The 25,585-nt window shown below is 34.9% G+C and overlaps 1 protein-coding gene across 1 annotated transcript in view; it reads left to right on the plus strand.

Annotated features, from left to right (window-relative positions):
* LOC150086083 (proteasome adapter and scaffold protein ECM29) overlaps positions 1–25,585 on the plus strand; it is a 367,922-nt gene that overhangs the window by 311,310 nt on the left and 31,027 nt on the right. Inside the window, exons 44-46 of the mRNA XM_090374364.1 lie at positions 5,594–5,723; positions 13,617–13,722; positions 20,363–20,460. Coding sequence (XP_090230490.1) covers positions 5,594–5,723; positions 13,617–13,722; positions 20,363–20,460 — 334 coding nt within the window. The remainder of the gene's footprint in view (positions 1–5,593; positions 5,724–13,616; positions 13,723–20,362; positions 20,461–25,585) is intronic.

Below are 25,585 nucleotides of genomic sequence, written 5' to 3' on the forward strand. Positions count from 1 at the left end.
CTATTTGGCAACAAAGTCCTCTTTGTTTGGTAAAAAAAAAAGGGGGGGGAGTAAACTGCAGCCATTATCAACCCACTGCAGGATGGAAACCTCAACAATTCATGTTGAGGGAAATGGACCATAATCTGCCATGCTGGTCCAGTGCGGGTTGGCAGATTGACCGTATTTAGCAGTCAGGGGCTTGAACCCCGGTCTACTCAAGGAACGTGTGCTATTACACTCCCGCTCCTGACCACTCGGCTACTGGAGGCCTACTACTCTGTATTTGACTTTGTTGCAAATATACAATATTTTGCTGGAAGAATGGTTTTAATGCGACCAAAATGCACTAAAACACCTTATAGAATCCATACCTGCTTGATTTAATCTTGAATTAAATCAAGCAGCTCGATTTAATCTTGAATAAAGGTTCATATTTTTTTGGCCAATATGTGTAGCATATTGTCGTTTTATAACAGGTTATACAATAGTATTTTTATAAAAATACTGTCATATAACCTGTTGTAAAGTGACAGGGAAAATACTGAAAATTAAAAAAATAAATAAATAACTATAGTTGAATTTTTATGATAATTTTCATATACAGTCTTCATTAGGGGCTACTTAAACTATGAAGTCTGTTCAAAAAATAAACTAACAGATATTTTGGAGACAAATCTTGTCTTTCTGAACAGTAAAACATAGTGTGAATAAGGCACAACAGTTGTTGTGGGAACTTTTGTTGTTTCCTAAGGCAACAATTCCCTACACATATATTGTTTGTAATTTTCTCTTAATATGAAATGTAATGTTTATGTTTAGCCAAAATTTTGTAATTTAAAGATCCATGCAGAGTAAAAAACAAAAACAGTGTGACATGTTACTGCTGTTTTAATGAAAACAATCAGGGAAGAGAAGTTTGTGCATTGTGGACCCGATATTCATTGTGTAATCTGATATTCAGCTGTTCACTAGTTTATAAGAAAAATAAATAAATAATGACGCTATTAAGACAAAAAACAAGTTAAATAATGAAAAATAAAAAAACCCAGCATGAATAATCAAGATTCCACTGTATCTTTATTTTTGCTTAGAATTGATTAGCCCACTTGTAAAATAAATTTCATTTTTAAACATTTCAAATATTAATATTTCACTTTAACTTTTAAAACTGTGGTCAAAGAAACCTTTTTGCATAATTAATTAAAAATAAAATTAATGTAATGAAGATTATAAAAAAATAAACACTTTTTGTTATGAATTATTAGTTGATTTAGGTGATTTTTGTATATGTTCAATCTATGCGAAGGTTAGAACAACAGTAGATTGACCCAAAGAATAGCCAAAACCAAAAAATGTAAGAGATTTCAAAATACAAATGAACTTTGCTAACCTATTCAGTGCCCAACTTTTTCCTTTGTTGGCAGCTGTGTGACAAGTTGCTTCAGAGTCAAGCTAAATTCTTTGTTTACAAAATATCAGAGGCAGTCAAGAGAGTAAGGATTTAAAAAAAGAATAGTATTATACTTAAAGAAATAAATAAAAATGAGATGCAGCTTATGTGGAATTCTGGTTCTTTTTTCTGGATCAGTTATGGTTCTAGCAGTTTTCTGAGAAGAATAGATTCACGGCTGACTCACTTTGTTTTCTCTTCCTTTTACTATTGTTTTCTTTTTTTTTTTGTGGTGTTGAATGCTACTTGGTTGATGATCTATTCAAAATGCCCTAGTTCTGTGCTTCTCGTAAAATATTATAAAATGTCTATAGGACTTGGGGAAATAAGAAAGGAAACAATAGTGAAAACAAACAAAGCAAAAATATGATCATGGTATATTTTTTTTTTTTTAAATTAATTTAGAATCCTAATTGAGGATCCATAGTGGCCATGGTCGAAAGTCAGAGTGAAAAAAATGTATTCGATGGTACAGGAACTCCCCGACTTACATAATACTCGAACTTATGCAAATTCGGCTTTACATAAGTTTTTGCCAGCCAGTGCAAACTTAAAAAAATCGTGGAAACATATTTTACATCCCGTAGGAATAAATGGAGGTATTGTGAACCCAATAACACGTTTTTTTTTTTTTTTTTTGTTAATTCATTCCAAGACCTCGGAAGTTGAAATTTTCGCTATATAACTAAGCTATTTATCTCTCTAAAAGGTAATTTTTGTAATGGAAATTGTGCTATACTTTCATTGTTATCATATATTCCATTATAAGAATCAATTTTGAATGCCTTTGTGATATTTTTCTAAAACACGTTTCTGGAGGTCACGACCATAAAACAATAAAAACAATTTGCACTTTCCAGTTTATTGGGCTTTTCTGCTAGTGCAATCTGTTATAAACGGGTAGTAAACTCAATCTTATTGTATTTGCAATAATACCGATAACTGGAAATGTGTGAGTTTTTATGTTACGCTGTTATGATGAAATGAGTTCCCCTTCACTGAAATTTTCAGTCATATAAAAAACATAAATAAAATTTCAGAATCATCTTGTCATTCCTATTTACTTATTACAATGGTGAAGGGAAAGGGACCAGCAGAAAGTGCAAGTGCTGGCAGTGCAAGGAAATGAAACAAAATTGATTTAGAAATGAAGATGATTAATTAAGAAGTATGAAGCAGGACAAAGTTTGTCGTATATTGCATGGAATTAGGTCTCACTGCTTCAACAGTGAATACTATTTTAAGAGACAGTGCACGTATAAAAGAACATGTTAAAGGATCAATGCATTTAAGATCAACAGTGATCACGGAACAGCGTTCAGGTGCTATATCGAAGATGGAAAAGCTATTAATAATATGGATGGAAAATCAGATTCAGAAGCAAGTGCCCCTGAATGTAACGGGCATTCAAGCAAGAAGTATTTATGAAGGTACGATAAGTACGGCAAACCCCCAAGCCAAGTTCGTGGCAAGCAATGGGTGATTTAATAGGTTTAAGCATCACACTGGTTTCGAAAACATTAAATTATGCGGTGAAGTCGCCAGTGCCGATATTCTGCAGCTGCAGAGAAGATTTGGTGTGTTGGAAAAAACCCCTTCTAAATCTCCGCAGCCCTCAACTTCCGCAGCGACGTACTTATCAGCTTGAGAATTAATTCTCGCAATGATGTTCGAAAGGTAAAACTTGCTGATATTATGCCTGTCTCCTCTCTCTTTTTGTAATTTTATAATTTTGAAAATTTTGTAATTTTGTACACTTCTGTAATTTTTCCTGCACATGAGATATAAAAAAATTGAAAAATTCTATTTAAATGTTCATCGAATATTTCTTTTTTTCTTCTATCAAATTCAGTGTGCATAGTTGCGAGTGTGGAATTTCCGTAAATGCTTATTTAGGGAAATTCTGACTTACATAAAATCCAACTTAGATAGCGTTCTGCGGAACACAACCCTTACGTAAGTCAGGGAGTTCCTGCATTTGATATAATTTTATGCATATCATTACCTACTGAGATTCTGCTTAGGTTAAAACTGAATGATGTTAATATTTTCAGTATTTACATTTAATCTATATGGTATGGTATTCTTGTTTCCAGTTGTAGTATAGGTTCTTTCCTTTCCTTTCCTTTATATGCAGCGTAGAAGATATAGACATTAAAACAAGTAGAATTTCTGCTTAGTTCTCTGGTTTTTGAAATATTGCGTTATCAGTTATGGATCTAGTAGTTTTCTGAGACGAATAGATTCATTGCTGGCTTTCTTTTTCTTTTCCTTTTACTATTGGATGATTATTGTAGTGATATTTCACACTTTCTCTGATGTCTATTGCTAGTGGCCATCGAAGTCCTTTGATTTTATTTTGGCATTTATTATAATTACGATGGGCTTTATTCTTTTTCTTGCTATATTGTTATATCCATGGTGATCTGTTTTTATTTATCTCCTCACAACCTTCTGGCGCCTCCGTAGCCAGGTGGGAAGGAGCAGCAGTGCGTAGCACACGCTTGATTAGACCGGGGTTCGGGCCCGTCACCACCAAATATGGAGGATGCGGAAAGATCAGAGAATGATCACGCATATCCCGGAGCAATATGGCCTTAGTTGCTAATGCTCCTAAAAACCAAATAACAACAACCTTCTGCATTCAATCTATATTTCTTGTTATAACCTGGCTCTTTTACTTTGGATGTTATTTACCATTGGATTTCCATATTGCAACATTTCACTTTCTGGCTTTGGCTCACAGCAGGAGTTGATTTATTTCTATTTACTTTTTGACTTTTGACCATGACCACTATGTGCCCTTAGCATATTTACATTATAAATTAATTTAAAATATTTATCTGGTCATACCTTTGCTTGGTTTATTTTCACTGTTGTTCCCTTTTTTTCCCAGCTTATTTACAATTTTTGTTTTAACTTTATTTTCTGTGTGTTCTTGACTTCCCACACTTTGTCATTCTAACCAATTTTCCATCACACCTGTGTAGTATTTCACCTTAGCCATTCTCCTCCATGGCTTAAAGGTTAGACATTCATATTGGACTTCTAATCTTTTTATAAAATTTATTATAATTCTTTTTGTTTCTGTTTCTATGCTGTACTGTTGTTATATCCATGGTGATCCACCCTTATTCTTACTCTTGAACACTGACTTTTACCATTTGTTTGTTTATTTTGAATTACCATATTTTCTGGACCATATCTTGGAAAATGTTGCTAAAATTTTCTAAAGTTATACTAAGTGCACACAGTGATGTTATCTTTAGCTGTGACTAGAGACTGTATGGCCAAAAGGTACAGGTAGCCTTTGGAAAAAAAAGCTTTCTCTTTTATTGTCTTATCATTTAAGATCACATAAGAGATGCAGCAGAAAGGATGATTTCTGAATTTAACATGGAGTTAGCTGTAATTCTAGGAAGCCTTAGCCAGCTGCAAGTAATTGAACACCCCAATTAACAAACTCTTTACGGTATTCATATGTGATGAGTGGACTAAATAAATGGATGCACCAAAGCATGATTTGATACCATCAGGATGAATGAAGTGACCAACCATTTCCCAGGTGTTGTAAATGGAAGAAAAATTAGTGTGAGTTAGTAAACACAAGTCAGTTGGCATGTTTTTCAAGAAAGATGGAATCAGCAATGATTTTGATAGCCTGAAGATGATGTCTTTGAAGAAAGTTGAAAGTTTAGATCGCCATAGATAGCATTCACAATGATGAGTGTGACAGTAGCTATGATGCATTATTGGGTTATAGGATGGGTAAAAGCTTCGTTTTACACTGATATTTTGTTTAGTAAGTACTTGTGAATTTTTGTTTCAGGCATATGCAATAAAAAAAAAAAAATTTCTCAGAATTTGCTTTCTAAAGCATGAGTGCATCTTATTGTCCAGGAAATACATTATATGTTCCAGTGATGTTTGCCTCTGTAGTTTTGTGCAAGACAGTATCTGCTTGCACAAAACTACAGAGGCAAACATCACTGGATTCTTCATCCTTATACTTATGTGTGAATGTTTTATTATTATTTTTAATTACTTATTTTTCTCACCTTCCATATCTCTGGGAGTGTGCACACCACAGTTTGGGAAATATTGTAATAAGATATTCTCAAACTTTTTGCATGCAAATTTTCATGTTTATCATATATATAGGATCCAAATGGAAATGGTGAAGAAAATGAAAGTGAAAATGAAACTACAGATTTAACGGAATTTCTAGAGTTTCGAGGAATTGCATATGAAACACTAGGACAAGCTTGGCCATCAGTTTATAGCACCCAGGGTAAGCATTGTATATATTTTCCATTAAAAATAAACTTTGTTAAAAAATGCAAAGCATAATAAGATATTATAAAGCAGATTTCTATACAAAATTTGATCAGAGTTCAGCAAATGTTGCAAAAAATTTACTTTATTCAATGATTAATATTTGTATCATTAATATTCTTCAATATAATGTCCTTCTGCAACCACACAGCATGCCTCCCAAACATTTTTGAGAGTATTTTTGTGTTAGGTATTTAAAGTGGTTTTTCGTGTTTGATTCAGTTTCTTGAATCAACTCAGATCATCTTCCTTTCCTGTCATGTTTTAATTTTGGGAATAGCCATAATTCACATGGTATCACATCAGGTTATAGGTTAGAAGCAGCATAGCAGAAATGTTTCATCAATTTAAAATTTCCAGATGGCAAGTGACATGTGACACAGTGCACTGTTGTAGCAAAGGAGCCAACCATTGTGCCATATTTCAGATTGTTTGTGGTGGCATCTCTAACAATATGCTGCTTGTGAATAAACTATGAACAGACACAATTTGGCCTCAGTAGCCCTTGTGTCATTAAGCCCAATACCAACAACAACAACTAGAACTGTATACAGTACTCAAGATGTGGCCTAACCATGGCTTTGTACAAAGGGATAATCACTTCCTTATCCCTGCTAGCAAAGTTTCAGTATATCGTTGACAAAACCCCATCAGCTGTCCTGGCAACCTGCACTGCTCAGAGAATTTCATATCTGACTGCATGATTACCTCCAGGTTGTTTTAATTTTCCACTACCCTGAGTGTAGCACCACGCACTCTGGAATTACTTCTACCTATATGCAGTAATCCCAGTTAAACTTCAACTGCCATTTCTCAGCCCATTGAATCAATTTTCCTAGATCTTGTTGCAGTAGCTCACCCTGATTACTGTCGTTAACCACCCTGCCAACCTTTGTATCATCTGCAAACTTTAAAATTAAGCCTGATATATCTTCATCAATATCATTGATAAATATTGAAAACCGCAATGGGCCCAGCACTGAACACTTGGGGGACTCCACTGAAGGGTAGTGCCATTGATAACCACTCGCTGTCTTCTTCTTCCAATTAACCATCCCTTTATCCATAGCAGTAACTTTCGCTTAATGTCACATTGCTCCAGTTTATAAAGCAGTCTTTTATGTGCAACAGTATCAAAAGCCTTCCTGATATCAAAATTATTTTTTGCAAACAGTTCCTTGGTCACTGCATCATAGTAACCTATCAGATTGGTTAGATAAGACCCACCCCTTAACAAATGCATGCTCTGACTGCAATATAATTGCATTCCTGTTTAGTAATGTGTGAATCACCAATCTATCTATCTGTCAGTCTGAATTAATGCTTGTTTAATAGGTTGTATGTGTTTTTTCACATTTTGAAATGAATGATTTTACTGATCAGAGAAATTTTGTTTCAAATTAGGGAAAGTGCAGCAGAAACCCACAAAATGTTAAAAATGGCTTTCAGAGAAGATGTGTGTCATTTGAAGACTTTTTTAGGGATATGAAAAGTTTAAAAGAGAGTTGTTTGTGTGTTGAATATGATCTTTACTCTGGCCACCTTCAACTTCAAAAACCAATGATTCAGTCACTTGCATTTGTGATCTGATCAGGAATGAGTGATATTTAACTATCTGTGAATTTGCTAGTGAGGTTTTTATTTCTTTGGGAACATGTCAATCATTGTAACACAATATTTGGGAATGCCATGCATTTCAGCCAGGTTTATGCCTAGCATTCTTACTGATGACCAGAGTGAGCAGTAAAAAGGCTCAGTACCTCCCATTGGAAGGCTCTCTCTTCTCTGAGGCTTAAAAAATACAAGACAATCTTGAATAATTGTGAAATTCAAATTCATTATTCACTATGAATTTTCCCTGCATAGTCAAACAGTGAACCAGAAATACTACAAAACATTTCTACAGAAACTGTGATGCTGTTCATAGAAAACAGCCAGAAAAGTAAACATTAGGGAATTGGTGCTTGCATCATGACTGTACCTCTGCACACTCTGTGCTTTCCGTTGAAAAATTTCTTGCAAAGCATTCCATCACTGGGATCCACAAATGACATACTAACTGGATTTAGCTCCCTATGTTTTGTTCCTCCAAGCTTAACCCCCCCCCCCCAGAAGGACAGATTTGCATTGACTGAGCAAATTATATTTAGAATGTGACACAGAAGCTATTAGCAATTTAAAAAAAAACCCTATCAGGAATACTTCCAGAAGTTGCAGAAGCATTAGATTTGGTGCATATGGTATTAAGTAGACTACTTCGAAGACAATCCAACTAAATAGCTGGGAAGCTTCATCATTTCTCAAATATTATTTAGTTCCTGAACTTGTTGATCACACAGTGTTAAACTTTTTAGTAGTAGGCTGCATTAACGTGACACCTTGAAGAAGCAATTTTGATGATGCTAGCCCCTTGTTGACAAAAAATACAGTCAGAAGCATAGCCTTCACATGATTTTGACTGGTGCACTTTTTTCGCCTTGATAACATTTTCCATTGGAAGCTCTGAACCTTGGTTTCTGGCTATATCCATGAACATTTTATAATTTTTTTTATTAACAATGCAGGAACCAATACATCTTGTTTGAACAACGCAGATGAAATGAAGACTCGATGCTATTTTTGATTTAAAGTGAAAATTCATAGAATAAACTTTGCTTGCTCATCTCATGACCAAATCCTCAGTCAAAAAAGGTGAACTAAACCAAATGAAAGAAATTTCTCTTCGACAATTTCTTGAGTGGTCACTTGTTGGTCTGATCAAATAGCTTCTAGATTCCATTCAGAAGAGGGCAGTTAGGTTAATTAATGATTCCTCTCTAACAGAGTCTCTCCACTCGCTGTCTCATAGACATACTGTTTCTGCTGCATGCCTTTTCTACAGATACTTCCATGGGCACTGTTCTTCTGAATTGGCTTCTATTATTCTTCCTCTCTCTTTCAAAACAGTCCGAACACATGCCACCACCAGCCAACATCCATTTACTGTCCAACTTCAAACTCACAGAACCAACTTTTCATCTTCCTCGTTTGTTCATTAATCTGCTGTTTTCTGGAACGTATTTCCTGAAAATTACAGTCTACAGAAGTTCAAGTCTAATGTCAACAAATATCTTCTTTCATCTTCTCAACCTCCAACCCAAGCACGGTACCAAGTACTATAGGTTATAATACCTCTCATGTTTGAGGTTTTCATTTAAAAAAAAAAAAAAAAAAAAAGATGGTGTGGACTTCATTGATTTTTTGATCATTTCAGGGTTATTTATTTCTTCATCATTAAGTCAAAGATTTTCCTCGTGAAACCTTTCAAAACCTTTTTTCATTGTAGTATTTTCTCTGTAAATTATAATGAGCATTTCAGGCTTATTTTCCAAGTTAAGAAAGTTTAATGTTTATTAATTCAGATTTTCTCATTTTTATTACATGTGACAAATGAGAAAAACAAATGTCCAATAAAGCAACTTTCCACTAGACTGGCACTTAAAAGCAAGTCAAAACGTGGTGAGTGAATGCCCAAAAGGTGTTACGCCCCACTCAAAATCTTTTAGCTACTACTATGCACTCAAGAATGATAAGAGCAGTCACCAAATGTATAGCAGAACACTGTGAAATCCTATAGAAGTCTCAGATAACATTAGTAGAGGCATATGATGCAAGAAAGCAAGCTTATACAGTATCAGCCAAAAAAAAAAAAAAAAAAAACCTTCCAATTTCACCTATTCATTCACTCCAAATGTTTGTCTAGTTCTTCCTTGAATTTATTTAAGTTGTCAACTTCTGCAACAACAGATAGAAGTTTGTTCCAGCAGTCAACCACACGCTGGCTAAAGGCAAACTTCCGCACATATATCCTACAACTGTCTTTCCTCAATTTGAATTTATGCCCTCTCAGGCGATTATTCTGAGCAAGAGGAAGAATCCCATCAGCATTGAGCATGCCCAAACCATTCCAGGCCTTATACACCTCAATCAGATTGCCTCGCAGGTGCTTAGTCACCAGACACTGTAATTTGTAAATCCTAAGCCTTTCTTCTTAAAAGCAACCCTTTGTTCCATTCACTAATCTTGTTGCCATTCTCTGTAATCGGTCCAGCAGCTCTACATTCTTCGTAAAATGAGGCCTCCAGACCTGTATACAGTACTCAAGGCGTGGCCTTATACAAGGAGATAATCACCTCCTTATCCCTGCTAGAAAAATTCCTGTATGTCATTGACAAAGCCCCATGAGCTACTCTTGCAGACTGTCTGCACTGCTTAGAAAACTTCATATCTGACTGCACAGTTACCCTCAGGTCCTTTTCATTCTATACCACCTTGAGTGTAGTACCACACAGTTGATATGTTACTCTGGGGTTACTGCTACCCATATGCAGTACCTTACATTTGTCAATGTAATTTGTATATTTTATGTAAAATGTATATTTTATAGTGTGCAAAATTATCTACTTAAAAATTTAAAGTATCTAAAAACTTGAGGCATATGCTATCTACTTTCTGTAATAATGATGCAAGAAAATGCCACCAGCAACAACAAAAATTCTGTTTGCTTTATACTGACTCCACTGATACCAAAAGAGGAGGAAGCCTTACACTTAGCAGAAGAATTTATTTTACAAACTTCAAAAAGGGTGTCATGTTCAGTGTTGGTAGATAAAGCAACAAGAAACAGTTAATCTGGTATCACTGTCAATTGATTATCAGTTGAAAATTATTGTATAATCCAGGCATACATATGAGGGAAAGGTGTTCGAAAGAGCAGAAATAGAAGATAAAAATGAAGAACGAGAGAGTTAGTTCAGTAAGTTTGGAGTTGAAGCCTGAATGGATGTTGACTAGTTGAAGTGCATGGAAGAAAGAGATGGAATCAGATACTAATTCAGAACAACAGTGCCCATAAAAATATTTTTGGAAAATGCATGCAGCAGAAACTGAATGCCTATGTGAAAGAGTTTCTAAGAGATGGGCCATTAATTAACTTGGGTGCCCTCTTGTGAATAGAGTCTAGGAGTTAATAAAAGAGGTTTTGGAGACACTACTCTGATGTGGACAGATTTGTGATTTGTTTAGAGTAAGTATCTGTTTGAAGAGAAGTGCCAAGAGCAAAATGTGGAAAAGTGTTTACATGCTTGTTTTAGCTGTGAAGAGAAATACAAATATTTTTCATGAATATACCATTTCCGTAAAGGGAGCAACTTTTTGCAGTTTTGGTAGCACATATTGCTGATAATTTCACACATTTAAATGTACTAAATTTCAGCTTACAAGAATAATACAAAGTTTGTAACTGCATTCATGTAGAAGACTAAACTTGAGTTTTGGACTAATCATATTTCAAACCAAAAAATATGATTCATTTCCAGCACTTTTGAAATTTCTGGAAAAAATTCTTGAATGCTACTTGACAAAGTGTAATATTTTTATCCAGCACCTGCAAACAAAAAGACAATCAGTTTCTACAACTATTTTCCTATTCCTGATTCAAATAAAAATTGCATTAATATTTATTTAACTTTGATGTCAGTAGCTTTGGAAAAATAACCTTGTAGAGGTTTCTTGCAGTTGTTCCCTGAAATCAATTTTAAAACCTCATTATGTTGATTTTTTTGGTTACATATAAAAATAAATTAATTGTGCAGACTGTCAAATAAAGCATGGAAGATTTTAATGCTGGTTCTTGCATCTCATGTGTAAAAGCTTTATAGTGGCTTCTATACATACACTCAATGCTCACTTTAAGTACACCTATCTAATATTTTATAGGACTTCTTGCTTATAACACAGCAGTGAGCTATTTTGTTATGAATTTCATTATCTTTCATTCTGATAGTAATACTGGCCCTTGAATGCTGGATGGCATATTACAATTCCTGTAGAGTGGATAGCAGTGGTCCTGATGCCAGATGGCCCTATCACTGTTATTAAGGTTCAGCCACTGAAGAGTCACTGAATATGGAAGAAGTCTGCCATTACGTTCCTTGAACCAATCTGCCATGATGCAAGTGCAGTGATACAGTTGTTATTCTACATTACCCGAGGCAGTAGGCAGTCGACATGATGATGATGTGACGTACAGTCTGCAATATATTTGCAGACTGTGTGGTCATATACACACTTTCACCACCAGTCGATAACATGCTGCTGCCATACCCTAATCTTGCTGCCAGCACAATTTTATTAGAAACTGAAATTTATTGGGCCATCAACCTCCTTTTTGCTCCACTAGCATCTAGTTCTAATGCTCAAAAGCTCACTGTAGGCATTTCATTTTGTAGATCTGAAACTAATTGTGTTCAGTGAGGTTGTATATTGCTGTAATTTAAGCAGTGCATTGTCTGGACAATTAAATACACACCGATCTGCTGCTGTGTTCCCTGATTGAACTGGGCTGTTCTTTCCTTTTTGGTAGAATTTTGTTAGCTTGTATAATCTTAGAAATATCTCTGCTCTCCTTGGATATCACATACTGATTTTTCAACATATGTTGCTTATTGTTTTTTGGTTTATCTGTCTTTCCTTTATACCCTTACCAAATGTTGTTCTCACATATTCCATGATTGTATTTGTTGCTGAAATACCATCTGGGCATTTCTGCACTACAAGCATTCCACGTTCCGAGGTCATGTTGGTTTCTCGTAATATGTTACCTACAATGTCTTTTCTGTAGCTGCTAATGGATGATTTGATTCTTCTGGGATATATATAGCCTGAGTTATGAGTTACAGTCACATGATTTATAAGCCATTTGCATCTAACATTTTGGTGTATCTGATAAAGTTGATTTTGAGTTGTGAAATCTAAATATAGGAAAAAGAGGTACATAGAACAAGATTTCATGATATAACTTTGCAGCATTGAAACATACATTCATAAACTTCTGTCAGCCAGACAAGACTAGCATTTTATATAAGTAAGTGTCAATATAGTCTGTATTTTGCAAAATAAAATTATATTATTAATGTTTTTCCATAATTTCAACAATACTTCCAATATTTCAACTTTTTTTTAGATAAAGGTTAAATAATTTTAAACAATAGCAGTATCCTTGGGATTACCTAAAGCTGAATATAAACAGCATCAATATATTTTCCAAGTTTAGAACCAAGTTTAATATTCATTAGTTCATCCTTTGGGGGGGGGGGGAAGACACTGATGCTGCCTAAAGAATATGAACAACTGCACGTGAAGAACCAATAACAGCTACTTTAGATCGGTGTTTTTTAACCTGTAGCCTTTGAACACTGGCCTGGTGGTTTGTGCATTGATTAGAGATCAGTAAATTGATTCTGTTTTTTAAAAGAAAATAGATATAACTTTATTTTTATAATGAAGATATTTTCTTTGGTCAATATCTGTCCACATTCATGTTAATAATATTTTATTTCAATAACAATAAATTAAGGTTATTTCTATTACATTAATATAATTAGAGGTTTAAAAGATTGATAATCTGTTCAATCTGTCAAATTTGTTCAACTGAAAAGTAGTGCACTGCTTTGGAAAAGTCAAGAACCACTTCCCTGTGCATCTGAAATACCGTTAGTACATTAAGCATAATGTTGTACTTAGCTATGTAAATGAAACAAAAATAAAAGCTTATGTACAAGACTTTATTTTATGTCTCATATTATGGTGCAATGTGGTCTAAGCCACAGATGTGCCTGAAACCTAACAACAACTGGACTGGACTGGATCTTACATTGTAAATTCCTTCACAATAAGCTTTCCTACTCATGGACTGAAATAACCCTAGGCCTATAATAAATAGGTATTTTTTGAACCCATTTGTAACTCATTATATTTTTGTTGATATTAAGATAATAAATTTTTATTTCAAAACCTTTTTGTTTTCCAGAAAAATATAGAATGCTGATGTGTGAACTGCTAATGGCAGGCTTTAGAATGAGCACTTGGAAAATTCGACTTTCAATCTTAAAGTGTTCTAGTAAATTTATATCAAGGTTAGTATATTTTTTATTATACAGTAGTATACAGTAGAGTCCCAATTATCTGAGGTAACGTGGACCAAGGGAACCTCGAATAACAGGGAAGGTTTGGTAAATTATTAATAAATAAACTGGATTTAAATATATTAACATGATTATGTACACTCTACCTTCAGGTTAAACCTACTTATTGAACATAATGATGTTTAAATTATACAATAAAAACTTTTATTTACAACTGTTTTATTACAAAAATTATAAAAAAAAAAAAAATAGTACATATATAAAAATTACAAGTCATAGATAAGAAAAATGTGCACTTGTTACAGTCATTAGTACTAAACCTTAATATAAAAATTTCCTTAATCTGCTTCTGTTTCATAGAAGCTCTTTGCTTTTTAGCTGCTATATTTTGTACGCACCTAAGTAACAAAACATTTGTGGGCATGGTATCCTTCTTCTGTACAATATAATGTAAAGCTGACTCAATAGCATTTAGACCTTCTGTGTGTGTGTCATTTTTTTTTGTAGTTTCTGTGCACGCTTCATCGTCATCTTCACTTTCATCTTTTAGTTCATCAACAAGCTTTACAATCATGTCATCAGTCATTTCCAACTGCTCATCAGAATTCATCCACTCTTTAATATCCTCTGTAGTAAGAGTGTCTGAAACAGGAAGGTTATTGGCTAGTTCTAAAAGGGTTTCCTCACCTCTTTCATCTTCATTTATCATCTCGTTCTTGTTGGCTTCATTTTGGGAAATGAAAGATTTAATGAATAGATGTTTTAACATTGTTCTGTGCTTCAGGCAACCAGTAAATAACATCTTTGATGTTTATTTTTTTAAGATTCTCAACAACACTGGTTCCTGTTTCAAGATTTTGAAGCAGATGTTTTAAGAGACGTCTCCTATAGTTGCATTTCAAAGTCTCCAAAACACCTTGACCTAGAGTTTGAAGAAGGGATGTCACATTAGGTGGCAAAAACAGAGCTCTGATGTCCCCAAAAACTAGTTCACTTTGTCTGGATTGGATCTAAAATTAAAAATGCTTTATGGGCAAGTTTTCTTTTCATTCAAATCTTTTTTTGTGCTAGGGACAAATTCTTCATGAAACCATATTTTAAACAAACTTGAATCCATCCACGCATTTTCTTTTGATTTGTGTAGTTAACAGGCAAACATTTTGCATTTTTTAAAGCTTGGGGGTTCTTTGACTTTCCAATGAGAGTTAATTTAAGCTTATGAACCAATAAATTTGAACATGCCAGTAGTACCATCATTCTCTCTCTCTTTGTTTATAATCAGGAACTGATTTTTATTTTCCGGCTGCGAGTGTTTTGGATGGGAGAATTTTATAATTCATGCCTGTTTTGTCATAATTGAATGCTTTCATGCTTCCATTTGATCCAAATTCAGATTTTCTTCTTGAATAATTTTGCCAATTAGCTGATAATTTTTCCCCAATTAATGTTCTAACTGCAAATCTTTTTTTCCAACCAACCAATACTTGTGGTAAATTGTTCTTCCCCTTTATTAAAATGCATATGAAATTCTAAGCCTAAGCCTGTAAAATCGGTCCAGAAATCGGGCTTCCTTTGTCTCTCATCTGTGTGAACTTCAAAAAAAGAGCTTCAGAAGTTTGTTCAAATTCTCCTTTCTTTATTGGTTTTCTATTCAAATTTTTTCTATGACATACAGATGCTCTTTGTGAACACCATTTTTCAATTTTTGCTCTCTTTCTCCTCCAGTCCCCTACAGTCACTTCACCAACACATAAGTCACTAGTCACTTTTTTTTTTTTATTATTATTTCTCCATGATCCAAGCGTTTGATTGCATTCAACTTCATATCTAAAGACACAATATGCTTCCATTTTCCACTCATAGTGTTTACACTAATCCTAATAACAGATGAAACATGACAAATAAAAAAAAAAAAAAAAAATAGAGTAAAATTTTGAAATCTTTTTTATTAAATCTTTAAAATTAGAGAGTAAAAAGTCATGAAATCAACAAACAAAAGATCAGCATGGCTTAACAGTCAACTGGTGTGAGTTCCTGCTCTGTGTTGAACTATGCACTCGTCTTTGATGGCAAAGTGTATACAACTTTTTGACAGTTCACCTTGGATAATGCAGAACCGTGGTTAAAATTTTAGATAGTTGCTAATATAGAGTGTGAAGATGGATGTGTAAATTATACAAAATGCCAAAACTAATAGGAGAAGGATAGCAGAAATTGAAGATGTTGAAGGCATGAGAAAGAGAGAAAGAATGTGAATATCCTATATGATATAATGAATCAAGCAAAATTATAAGCTGAATTGGATAGCCAATTAGAGAGAAGGGAACTGTAAAACAAAAAAACTATAAATAAAAAATGATTAAATTAATATATGGAGTAATGGCCAGCATCAGATATGGGTGGGCAATTTTGGTTATAAGTCCAAGAAGAGGGTAGAGAAAGTATAAAATTAAAATCTGATGTTAGCTAAAAATAAATATTGATACATAATTGGGTATTTCATCAGGAGACTACACCTGATTATGTATCAAAGACTGCATTTCTATACTTGTCCATACCTGTGGAAGAAAAGCAAATTTAAGAATAAAACTGAGATCAAATAGGGGGATAAAGCAGTAGAACTTTCACAAAAGTATGGTCAAGACAGTCCCAATGCATGCATGTTGTAAAATAAAATAAAATTCTATTTAAATTAAATTAAAATTGAAATAAGTGCTTACAGTGTAATCTTGATGCAAAAATAAGTGGTTAAAAGCAGATTATGCAATTTAGAATAAATTTAAGGAGACTATGTATATGAAGTTAGTGCAAGCAAATGGTATAAGGCAAGGAAGTGAATTTAGGAGAGGGAAGGGATGAAAGTGGAGTTAAAAAAGGCAAAGCTAGTGAGAGATCAAGGACAGTGGGAACATTCGTATCACCTTTGTATTGCACTTTTAGCTTTATGAACAAGAAAAAAGAAGTAGAAGAAAGTATAAAGATAAAAAGCTAAGAAAATAATAATAAAGATTATAATAAAGATTACTGGAGCTAGCTGGGATCGTAAAGCCCATCGTTTTAGTAAGGGGCCCTGGACTGAGAGTTAGTAGGAAAAAAGAGACCAATACCAAATGCTTGTGTTGTAAGAAGCCGAAAATAAAAACCGAAAGACATGAAAAAGTAGATAGTTGCTAATATAGAGTATAAAATAGATACTTGGAAGTTTCAAGTAATGCATAGTAAATAGTTGAGGCAGGAAAATATCCAGTTGAATCGATTCGTATAACTGAAACTAAAGCTGTAAGACATTAAAAAGAGTGCCTGGAACTCATAATAATTTATATTGAAAAGTGGGCTTAAAATAAAGCTGCAAAAAGGGATAGAATTGATGACCTCTATAGTTGTTTTTGATAAAATGTGTGTAGAGATACACAAGTGAAACATAGACAAGGAGCAAGTAATATACAGTGGAATTATATAGGGGAAAATAGAAAGCTGGAAGCTATATTTAGAATAACTAAATTCTGTAGACAGAAAGGTTGAAGATACTTGGAAAATTAGAATGGAATAGTCTAAAAATGAAATAATAATACATATTAATTATAAGAAATTAATTATTTATTAATTTAGTTATTTTTAATTAATCCAAATATGTCCTTACCTATGATAAGGATGTCTTTGGGTTAATTCTATAATTGAACACAAATATTTATTGTGTTCAATATGTTAATATCCCTATTACTATTACCCTTAGATGTGTATTAGTAATTGGTAGTACATGAACGCAATTTATAATTTATCTCTGGCATATATTATAGGTTATTACTCAAATAATTTCAATGGCATAATAGATTTAATTATATCGTTATATATATACATATATATATAACTTTTTTTTTTGTGAAAATGTCTATTTTAAGTTAATCTGCATAAATACTTAGACATCACATAACATATTTTCCACCAAATGTGTTTTTTTTTTTTGCTCATCACAGATGGTTGGTTGGTTGGTTGTTGGGTTTTATTGGCGCATTAGCAACTAAGGCTATAATGCGCCAAAACCAGGTGATATATAAAAAATTTAAACTTTCACTGACCTAATTACATAGGTCACCATGTCAAGATATTAAATAACAAAGGTATAAAATGTAGAAAAGATAAATCGATAAAGAAATAACAATAACATGTAAATTTTAAATACAACTAAAAACCTTTATTGATTTAAAATAGCTAAAAACAGCAGACACATTGTCATTGTCGGATAAAATCTGACTGAGTGTATATGTCTCAGTCAGATCATCAGATCATCACAGATGAGTAAATGAGCTTTTTTGTAAATGAATTTATAAATATATTTTCTCTATTTATACAGCTGTTTCCAAGTACAAAGTAAGAAATTAACATTCAACATTCAAGGACTTTGTACCAAGTCTTATAGAGTACTAATTAATTGTGCTGTATATGCTTCGATAATATTTGATGGTTATGTTTAATTAGCTCTGATCACACTGAGATTGTTGTGATAAAGTTGTTATTGAGATTTGAGTAATATACTCTATTTTTAACTTCTTGCTCTACCTTGTGTTCGACCTGAAGATGTATTTAAATATATTTTAGCCATTTTTCTGGTCATCTGGCTAGTTAAGTTGTTCGCTTAAGATGATCTTTTATTTTATGTGTTAACCTATTAGAAATTTTATATAGAACTACAGATATTGCTGATTGTTCTGTAGATAATTTTGTGTAGTAACATAGTTACTCTGCTCTCTCCACATGATATTAAACAGCAGCTAATGGGGGGAGAACCCTGGATTCTGCCAATCAACAAATGAATAAATGAAAAAAAAAAGAAAAAAAGAATATTGTATAGCATATATCATCACTGGAAAGTGATGATGTATGCAGTATACATAAAACAGTAACTTGACAACCCCTCATCATGCTGTTCCCTAACTCTCCTGAAAACTATTTTTGTTCCTTGCTACAGTTGTTTGTTTGTCATACTGTGTGTACATTTATAACTTTATGTGGGTAATTTTAACCCTATTTTATGTAAATTTCATCTTTATTGATGGAGTACATAATACAGTATATGATATAGTTGCATCACTTTGTTTGTGCCTTATGGATATCTTCAATTTACATGTCAGTTAGTAGCTCTGACTGTTGTGTATTGTTCCTTTTCATTCTAGAGGAAGAAAAATGTTTTCTCTGTGCATGGCTGCAGGATTTCTTCTTTCTTACCACTAGGCACTCATCTGTGGCAGTATATCAAGTTTTGTCATTTGTTTGGAGGTTTAGGTTCAAATCCTGTCATAGATGGACAGCTGTTAACAGGAGAGACTGCTTCTACAGGGATGGGATGCACTTAAATAGGAAGGGTGCAAGAATATTTGCTGATGCTATCGAGGCAGTGTTAGGTGGGTCGGAAAACTGCTAGCTTGGGGGGGGGATACAAGGACTAATAGATTGGCAGAGGTGAAAGTGATTCTTGCACTGCTTCTATTGGAATGAGCAGCAGCCTGGAAAACAAGATGCAGGGTAATTCAGAGACTGCTGGGAGTCATTGGGGTACAAGTAAACACATGGATTGTGTTAGGGTAGCTAAGAATAGGAACAGGTGCATGTATACTTGCGTGTACCCCAATGCTAGGAGTTTGGTAAATAAATTTGATGAATTTGAGGTATTGCTCAAAACATCAAAGGCAGATATTGTTGGGATATCAGAAACGTGGTGTCACACAGATATAAGGAATGCAGAACTGGAATTTGGGGAGTACAATGTATACAGAAAGGATAGACAGGATAGGAAGGGAGGAGGGGTTATGCTATTGGTTAAGAAACACACAAAATCCAAGGAAGTGAAGCCAGTCGACATCGCTGGACAGTGCAATGTCGAGTCAATTTGGTGTGACATAAGCATTGGGAGATCAAAATTGAGAGTAGGAGTGTGCTATAGGCCTAATGACTCTGATGAGTATAATAAGAACCTATACAGGGAAATAGAATGGGCCAGTAAATCATTGTGTCTTATAATGGGGGATTTTAATTTAATGCTTTAATTTAATGCTAATGCTTTCTAAAAGCTTTGTCAGTCAGGCCTGTAGTTGGTCAGTCTCAAGCAGAAGATGTAGAGTTCCCCTGACAGCTACTCCTGGTTTTTCATCCTGCATAACATGCAAATCTGTCAATGAGCACCTACTACATTCAGAAGTAATACATGATCGTGTAATATGGCCCAAAGTTGATGATGCACCTAAAAATCAACAACTGACAACTAGCAGTTTCCTGTCTGTCCTTTAAATCACACAAGTATAATTGCAAAAATTATTTAGCATGAATAACTGGGATACAATCAAAATTTCATTAAACTAGGAAGCACCATTAACATAAAATGCTAGTGATGCCACCAGTAATATAAAATGTAGTTAACATTAACAAATGCTGTCTTTTAATTTTGAAGCTCTACCATGAGTTGCTTTTAACTTGGATAAAACTGATGGAATAATGTTTTGTAAGCTTCCATAAATTTACTGATATTGATGAGTCAAACTGGTGTGTTTTTTTTTTTTTTTTTTTATTTGTTTGAAATGAATTCTGTTTTCAGTCATTAGTTAAAGAAAAACTATAAAATTGTTTTCACGTTTTCAAGGCTACAGATAACAGATAATGAAGAAGGAGATGGCATAGATGACAGGATGTTAATTTCAATTTGTAGTCAACTACTTACCATTGTTTCTCAGGCTTGTGGTAAGTTACAAAATTCTTATTCGGGATTATTACATTTTCTTTATTTTGCCTACTTATTCCTGATTATGAAATAAAAAGAAAAAACTTACAAAATTATAAAATAATTAAACTATTTGACCTATTTAAAATAATCAAAAGCAGAAACTACCTACCTTATCCTTGTATATTTTATTAGTATTAGTATAAGCCAAAAAATGCTGAGAAACCTGGCTTTTGCTGTATCAGCCAAAATTAAAAAAAAAAAAAAAAAAAAAACTTGCCCTTTAAATAAATTTCATTTGCATTAGCAGAGGCATATGATGCAAGAAAGCACGCTTATACAGCATCAGCCAAAAAAGCCTTCCCATTTTGCCCATCCGGTCACTCCAAATGTTTGTCTGGTTTAGCCTTAAATTTATTTAAGCTATCAACTTCAACAACAGATGGAAGTCTGTTCCAGCAATCAACTACCTGCTGGCTTAAGGCAAACTTCCACACATCTATTCTACAACTGTCTTTCCTCAATTTGAATCTCTGCTCCCTCAGGTTCTTAGTCTGAGGAGCCAGCGGAAGTATCGTGCCAGCATTGAGCCTGCTCAAACCATTCAGGGCCCTTATACACCTCAGTCAGATCACCTCGCAGGTGCCTAGTCTCCAGATGCTGCAATTTTCAGAACTTGCCTTTCTTTGTAAGTGCACCCCTTTGTTCCTCTCACCAATCTTGTTGTCCTTCTCTGTACCTGTTCTAGCAACTCTACATCCTTCCTAAAATGAGGCCTCCAGACCTGTATGCAGTACTCGAGGTGTGGCCTGACCATTGCCTTATACAAAGGGATAATCATCTCCTTGTCTCATCACAACCTTTGACAATCTGATGAAATTATTCTTGAAGTCCTGTCTACTTGTTTATTCTAGTAGTTTGTATTTTTGATCTATGGATTTACATTCCATTTCAATGTGAAATTCCACCACCGTTCATTTTGTTTTCCTCCCATATTGCCTTATACCCTTCAGAAAAATTATCCTCAGAGATGCTTAAGCTCTGTAACCCATCTTCACAGTCTGCTCATATGGACATCCCTTAATTGTCTTGCCAGATGAGTCACCCATCTTTGGACCCTTTCAAGGAACTCAGTATCACACTTTGGATGCAGCTTTCAGACCTGAATACAATATTCGAAATGTGTTCTCACTATGGACTTGTATTTACTGAACCTTTGCAGGAAGCAAAGGTTCAGTAAATCATTGATAAGACGCTGAACGCTTTCTTGGCCATCTGCTTACACTGTAAGGCGCCTCCGTAGCCAGGTGGGAAGGAGCAGAGTGCGTAGCACACGCTTCTTGATTAGACCTGGGTTTGAGCCCGTCACCACCAAATACGGAGGATGCGGAAAGGTCAGGGAATGACCACTGCATATCCCGGAGCAATATGGCCTTAGTTACTAATGCTCCTAAAAAAAAACAAGCTTACACTGTATGGTAACCATGTCTGATTGTATTGTAACACCCTAGTCTGTCTCTCTTCATTTACATTTTTCAGCTTCTTTCCCTCAATATACATAAGTTAATCACTGGTTGTTATTTCCAAAATGTAGAAACCTTAAATTTGGCAGCATAAAAACATAACTGCCATTTCTCCAACCATCCGCAAAACTTGTCCAAATAATCCAAAAAACCTTTTTTTAGTATTAGCATTTAGCATTAGTGAGGCATATTGACGGAAGAAAGCAAGCTTATACAGAATCAGCAAAAAAAAAAAAAAAAAAAAAAAACCCTTCTCATTTCACCCATCCATTCACTCCAAATGTTTGTTTAACCTGACTTGTGCTATTAACCAAACCTTTACATCATTTCCTTATTCCCTCATCAGTATCATTTAATAAAATCAGAATCAAGAGTGGTCCAACACTGAGCATTGAAGGACCCTACTTTTAACCTTAGTCCACTTTTGAGAATAAGCATTTAAAACCTTCTTTCACTTGTCCTTCAACCATCCCTCAGTATACCTTAGGATCTTGTCCATAGTTCCATTGTGCTCCAGCGTTTTCAGCCTGTAGAGTTTAAAATGCATAGGAAAAAAGTCTTAGTTCTCAACAGAACAAATTTCATGAACAGATTTCAGATTTTCATGAGTTGCTTTGATAATGTGTCCCCCAAAAGGGTAATCTGTCATTTATTTAAATGATGAGCCACTGCTGTGTTACTTTGTTTCAGGACTAAGCAATCTGTCATCAGATAGCAGGCAGGCAGGCTCCAGTGACAGGCCAGTGAGATTGAAGTTGATTGAATCCAAGTGACTTGTTGAGAATTCTTATTAGAAACCACTAAATGTAAAAACAGGTCGTCTTGTATTTTAAATAGCGAATTACCCTTTCTGGGTTATATTAAGTTTGTTTTGCTGTAAGTATCAAGAACATAGCTTTTTCTATGCAATTTCAATTCCGTAGGCTAAGAAAAATTGAATCGTATAAGCCCTGAAAGGGATCAGTAAAATAAATGAGGGAGACAAATGCTCACTGGTAGGAAAGACAAGAACTGGGAGGCACAAATGTAAAATTATTAGGAGTAACAGAAGGCTAGATCTCAAGAAGTTTACCTTCATGCAGCATCAGCATATTATTGTGGATCATTGGAATAAATTATCTGGTGAGGCAACCAAGGCAGAGAATTTATATCATTTAGCTATTCTAATACCTACCTTATTTGTATTTTCCCCCCATATAATCTTCTTCATTCTTCTTGGTATGTATCCAGTAACCGCAAATCTGTTTGTTTGGTTTGTGGGCATAGTCTCTGTACATAGCTGTGAGCAAATGAGCAAAGTGAATTTTCTACTTAGTGCACTGACCTCATATTCTGGAGGCATTACTGCAGTGGTGAAGTATATTGTTTTTTATTTTATTTAAAGGACATGCCACAACCCAACCCAGGTTTTGATCGTTTTTTTTTTTTTTTTTTTTGGCGGGTCTCATCAGTGAGCAGGTAGATATTGTGAAGACCTGAACAACCCATGAGATATGTCTACAATATGTGAGATAGTGCAGTAATCATTGTACACATAGTTAAATAAAGGGCAAAAATCCAAGCTATGAAAGCTACAAAAAGTCATTTTACATGTTGGGCAAAGCCTCTTTCTGTACACAGAAAGGCACCTGGGGTGGATGGGATCTATCCAGTTATATTAAAGGAGGCGGCAAAGCAACTGAGCAAACCCTTAGCCATAATTATGAGAGCATCCTTGGACTCGGGGGAGGTCCCCACGGACTGGAGAATTGCAAATGTATCCCCAATTCACAAAGGGGGATCGAAGGGTGATACGAGTAATTACAGACCAGTTAGTTTAACTTCTGTTTCGGGTAAAATAATGGTTGATTTGATTTGATTTGATTTGATTTTGGTTTTATTGGCGCAAAAACAACTAAGGTTATACTGCGCCAGGAAACGATTAAAATATCATCAAAGATAAATTCTGGTAACCTTTAAAAAGGTTACCTCGTCAAATTGTTATTTATATATGTATGTATGTATATATTAATAGCTTGTAAAAACTTAAAAACTGCCGACACGTGGTCGTTGTCTGATAAAATCTGACTGAGTGCATAAGGCTCAGTTGGATGAGTAAAAGCGGTAAAATGTATATTGCGAACATGGGTAAAATGAACGCAATCTATTAAAATATGCTTTAAAGTTAAAACGGTGTCGCAAGACTCGCACATTGGAAGGTCATCCGCCCTCAGCAGAAAAGAATGTGTCAGATGACTGTGTCCTATGCGGAGTCGAGCAAGAACAACTTCCTCGCTCCGATTCCTGCGTAGACTAGACTGCCATGTTTCTATTACAGGCTTTATTTGGTATAATTTATTTGTTCTCTCTCTATGCCATAGTTCTTGCCATTGGAAATACATCTTGTTGCGTATTATTTGCTTGTAGTCTGTATAGGGGACTGACAGGCAACGATTATTAGTGGGTGTTGCTGATTTGGCTGCGGTGTCAGCCAAATCATTTCCCTTTATCCCAATGTGGCTAGGAATCCAGCAGAAGCGGATATCAAACTTGTATTCATGAAGAGAATGTATCTTCTGCTGAACCCGACAGAGAACTGGATGAGAGTTGTGTCTCAGAGATAATAAAGCCTGTAATACACTCAAAGAGTCAGAATATATTATTGAACTTTGGCTTTGACAAGTTCGAATGTGATCCAAGGCTAGCTCTATAGCGTACAGCTCTGCAGTGTATATGCTGGATTCAGGAAGAATCTGCTGAGATATTATAGTGTCCGAAAACACAACAGCAGATCCTACGCACGATTCAGACTTCGAGCTGTCTGTGTAAACGGGAAGGAAGTCTGAGTACTAAGCTCGGTGTGCAGAATAGAGCTGCTGGTAGACAGATGATGAGGTCTCAGGCTTTGCCCATTTCTTAAGGGGAAAGTCGCACGATGGGGTATGAGCATGCCAGGGTGGAAGAGTTTCTTTTGGTGTTTGTGCAACATTGTCTACCATGATGTTAAACTCTCTGATTAGCTCTTGGACACGAATACCAAAAGGTCGGTTGGCAGTCTGACGGGTATTGTACAAGTTTTCCCAACGTGGCTCAAAAACGGATGTCCACGTAGGATGGTCTGGCAGGGATTTCAACTTTAAAGCATAGTTTAAAGACAACTGCTTACGTCGAAGGGATAACGATGGTTCGTTTGCTTCGACGTATAAGCTCTGGACAGGAGATGTTCGAAAAGCTCCAGTAGCGATACGGATAGCCTGATGGTGGACAGGGTCCAGCCATCGAAGGACACTATCTCTAGCTGAGGAGTATACCTGGGCCCCGTAGTCTAATTTGGATCGTACAAGTGCATGGTAAATACGTAGTAGGGTGCACCTGTCTGCTCCCCAACGCATGGAGGAGAGAGAGCGAAGAATATTTAGTCCCCTCGTGCATTTTGTACGAAGTTGACGAATATGTTCGAGAAAGGTAAACTTTTTATCAAACACAAGTCCCAAGAATTTTGTGTCTGACACTACTGGAATAGCATTTTGTCCGAGCCTTAATTCAGGTTCAGGATGAATATTACGCTTACGACAAAAGTGTATGCAAATGGCCTTCTCCGGCGAGAACCTGAAGCCATTTGCAAGTGCCCAGGAATTAAGGC

This window comes from Mastigoproctus giganteus, chromosome 5, assembly GCF_048544385.1.
Source record: "Mastigoproctus giganteus isolate SK-2022 chromosome 5, ASM4854438v1, whole genome shotgun sequence".
Classification (NCBI taxonomy): Eukaryota; Metazoa; Arthropoda; class Arachnida; order Uropygi; family Thelyphonidae; genus Mastigoproctus; species Mastigoproctus giganteus.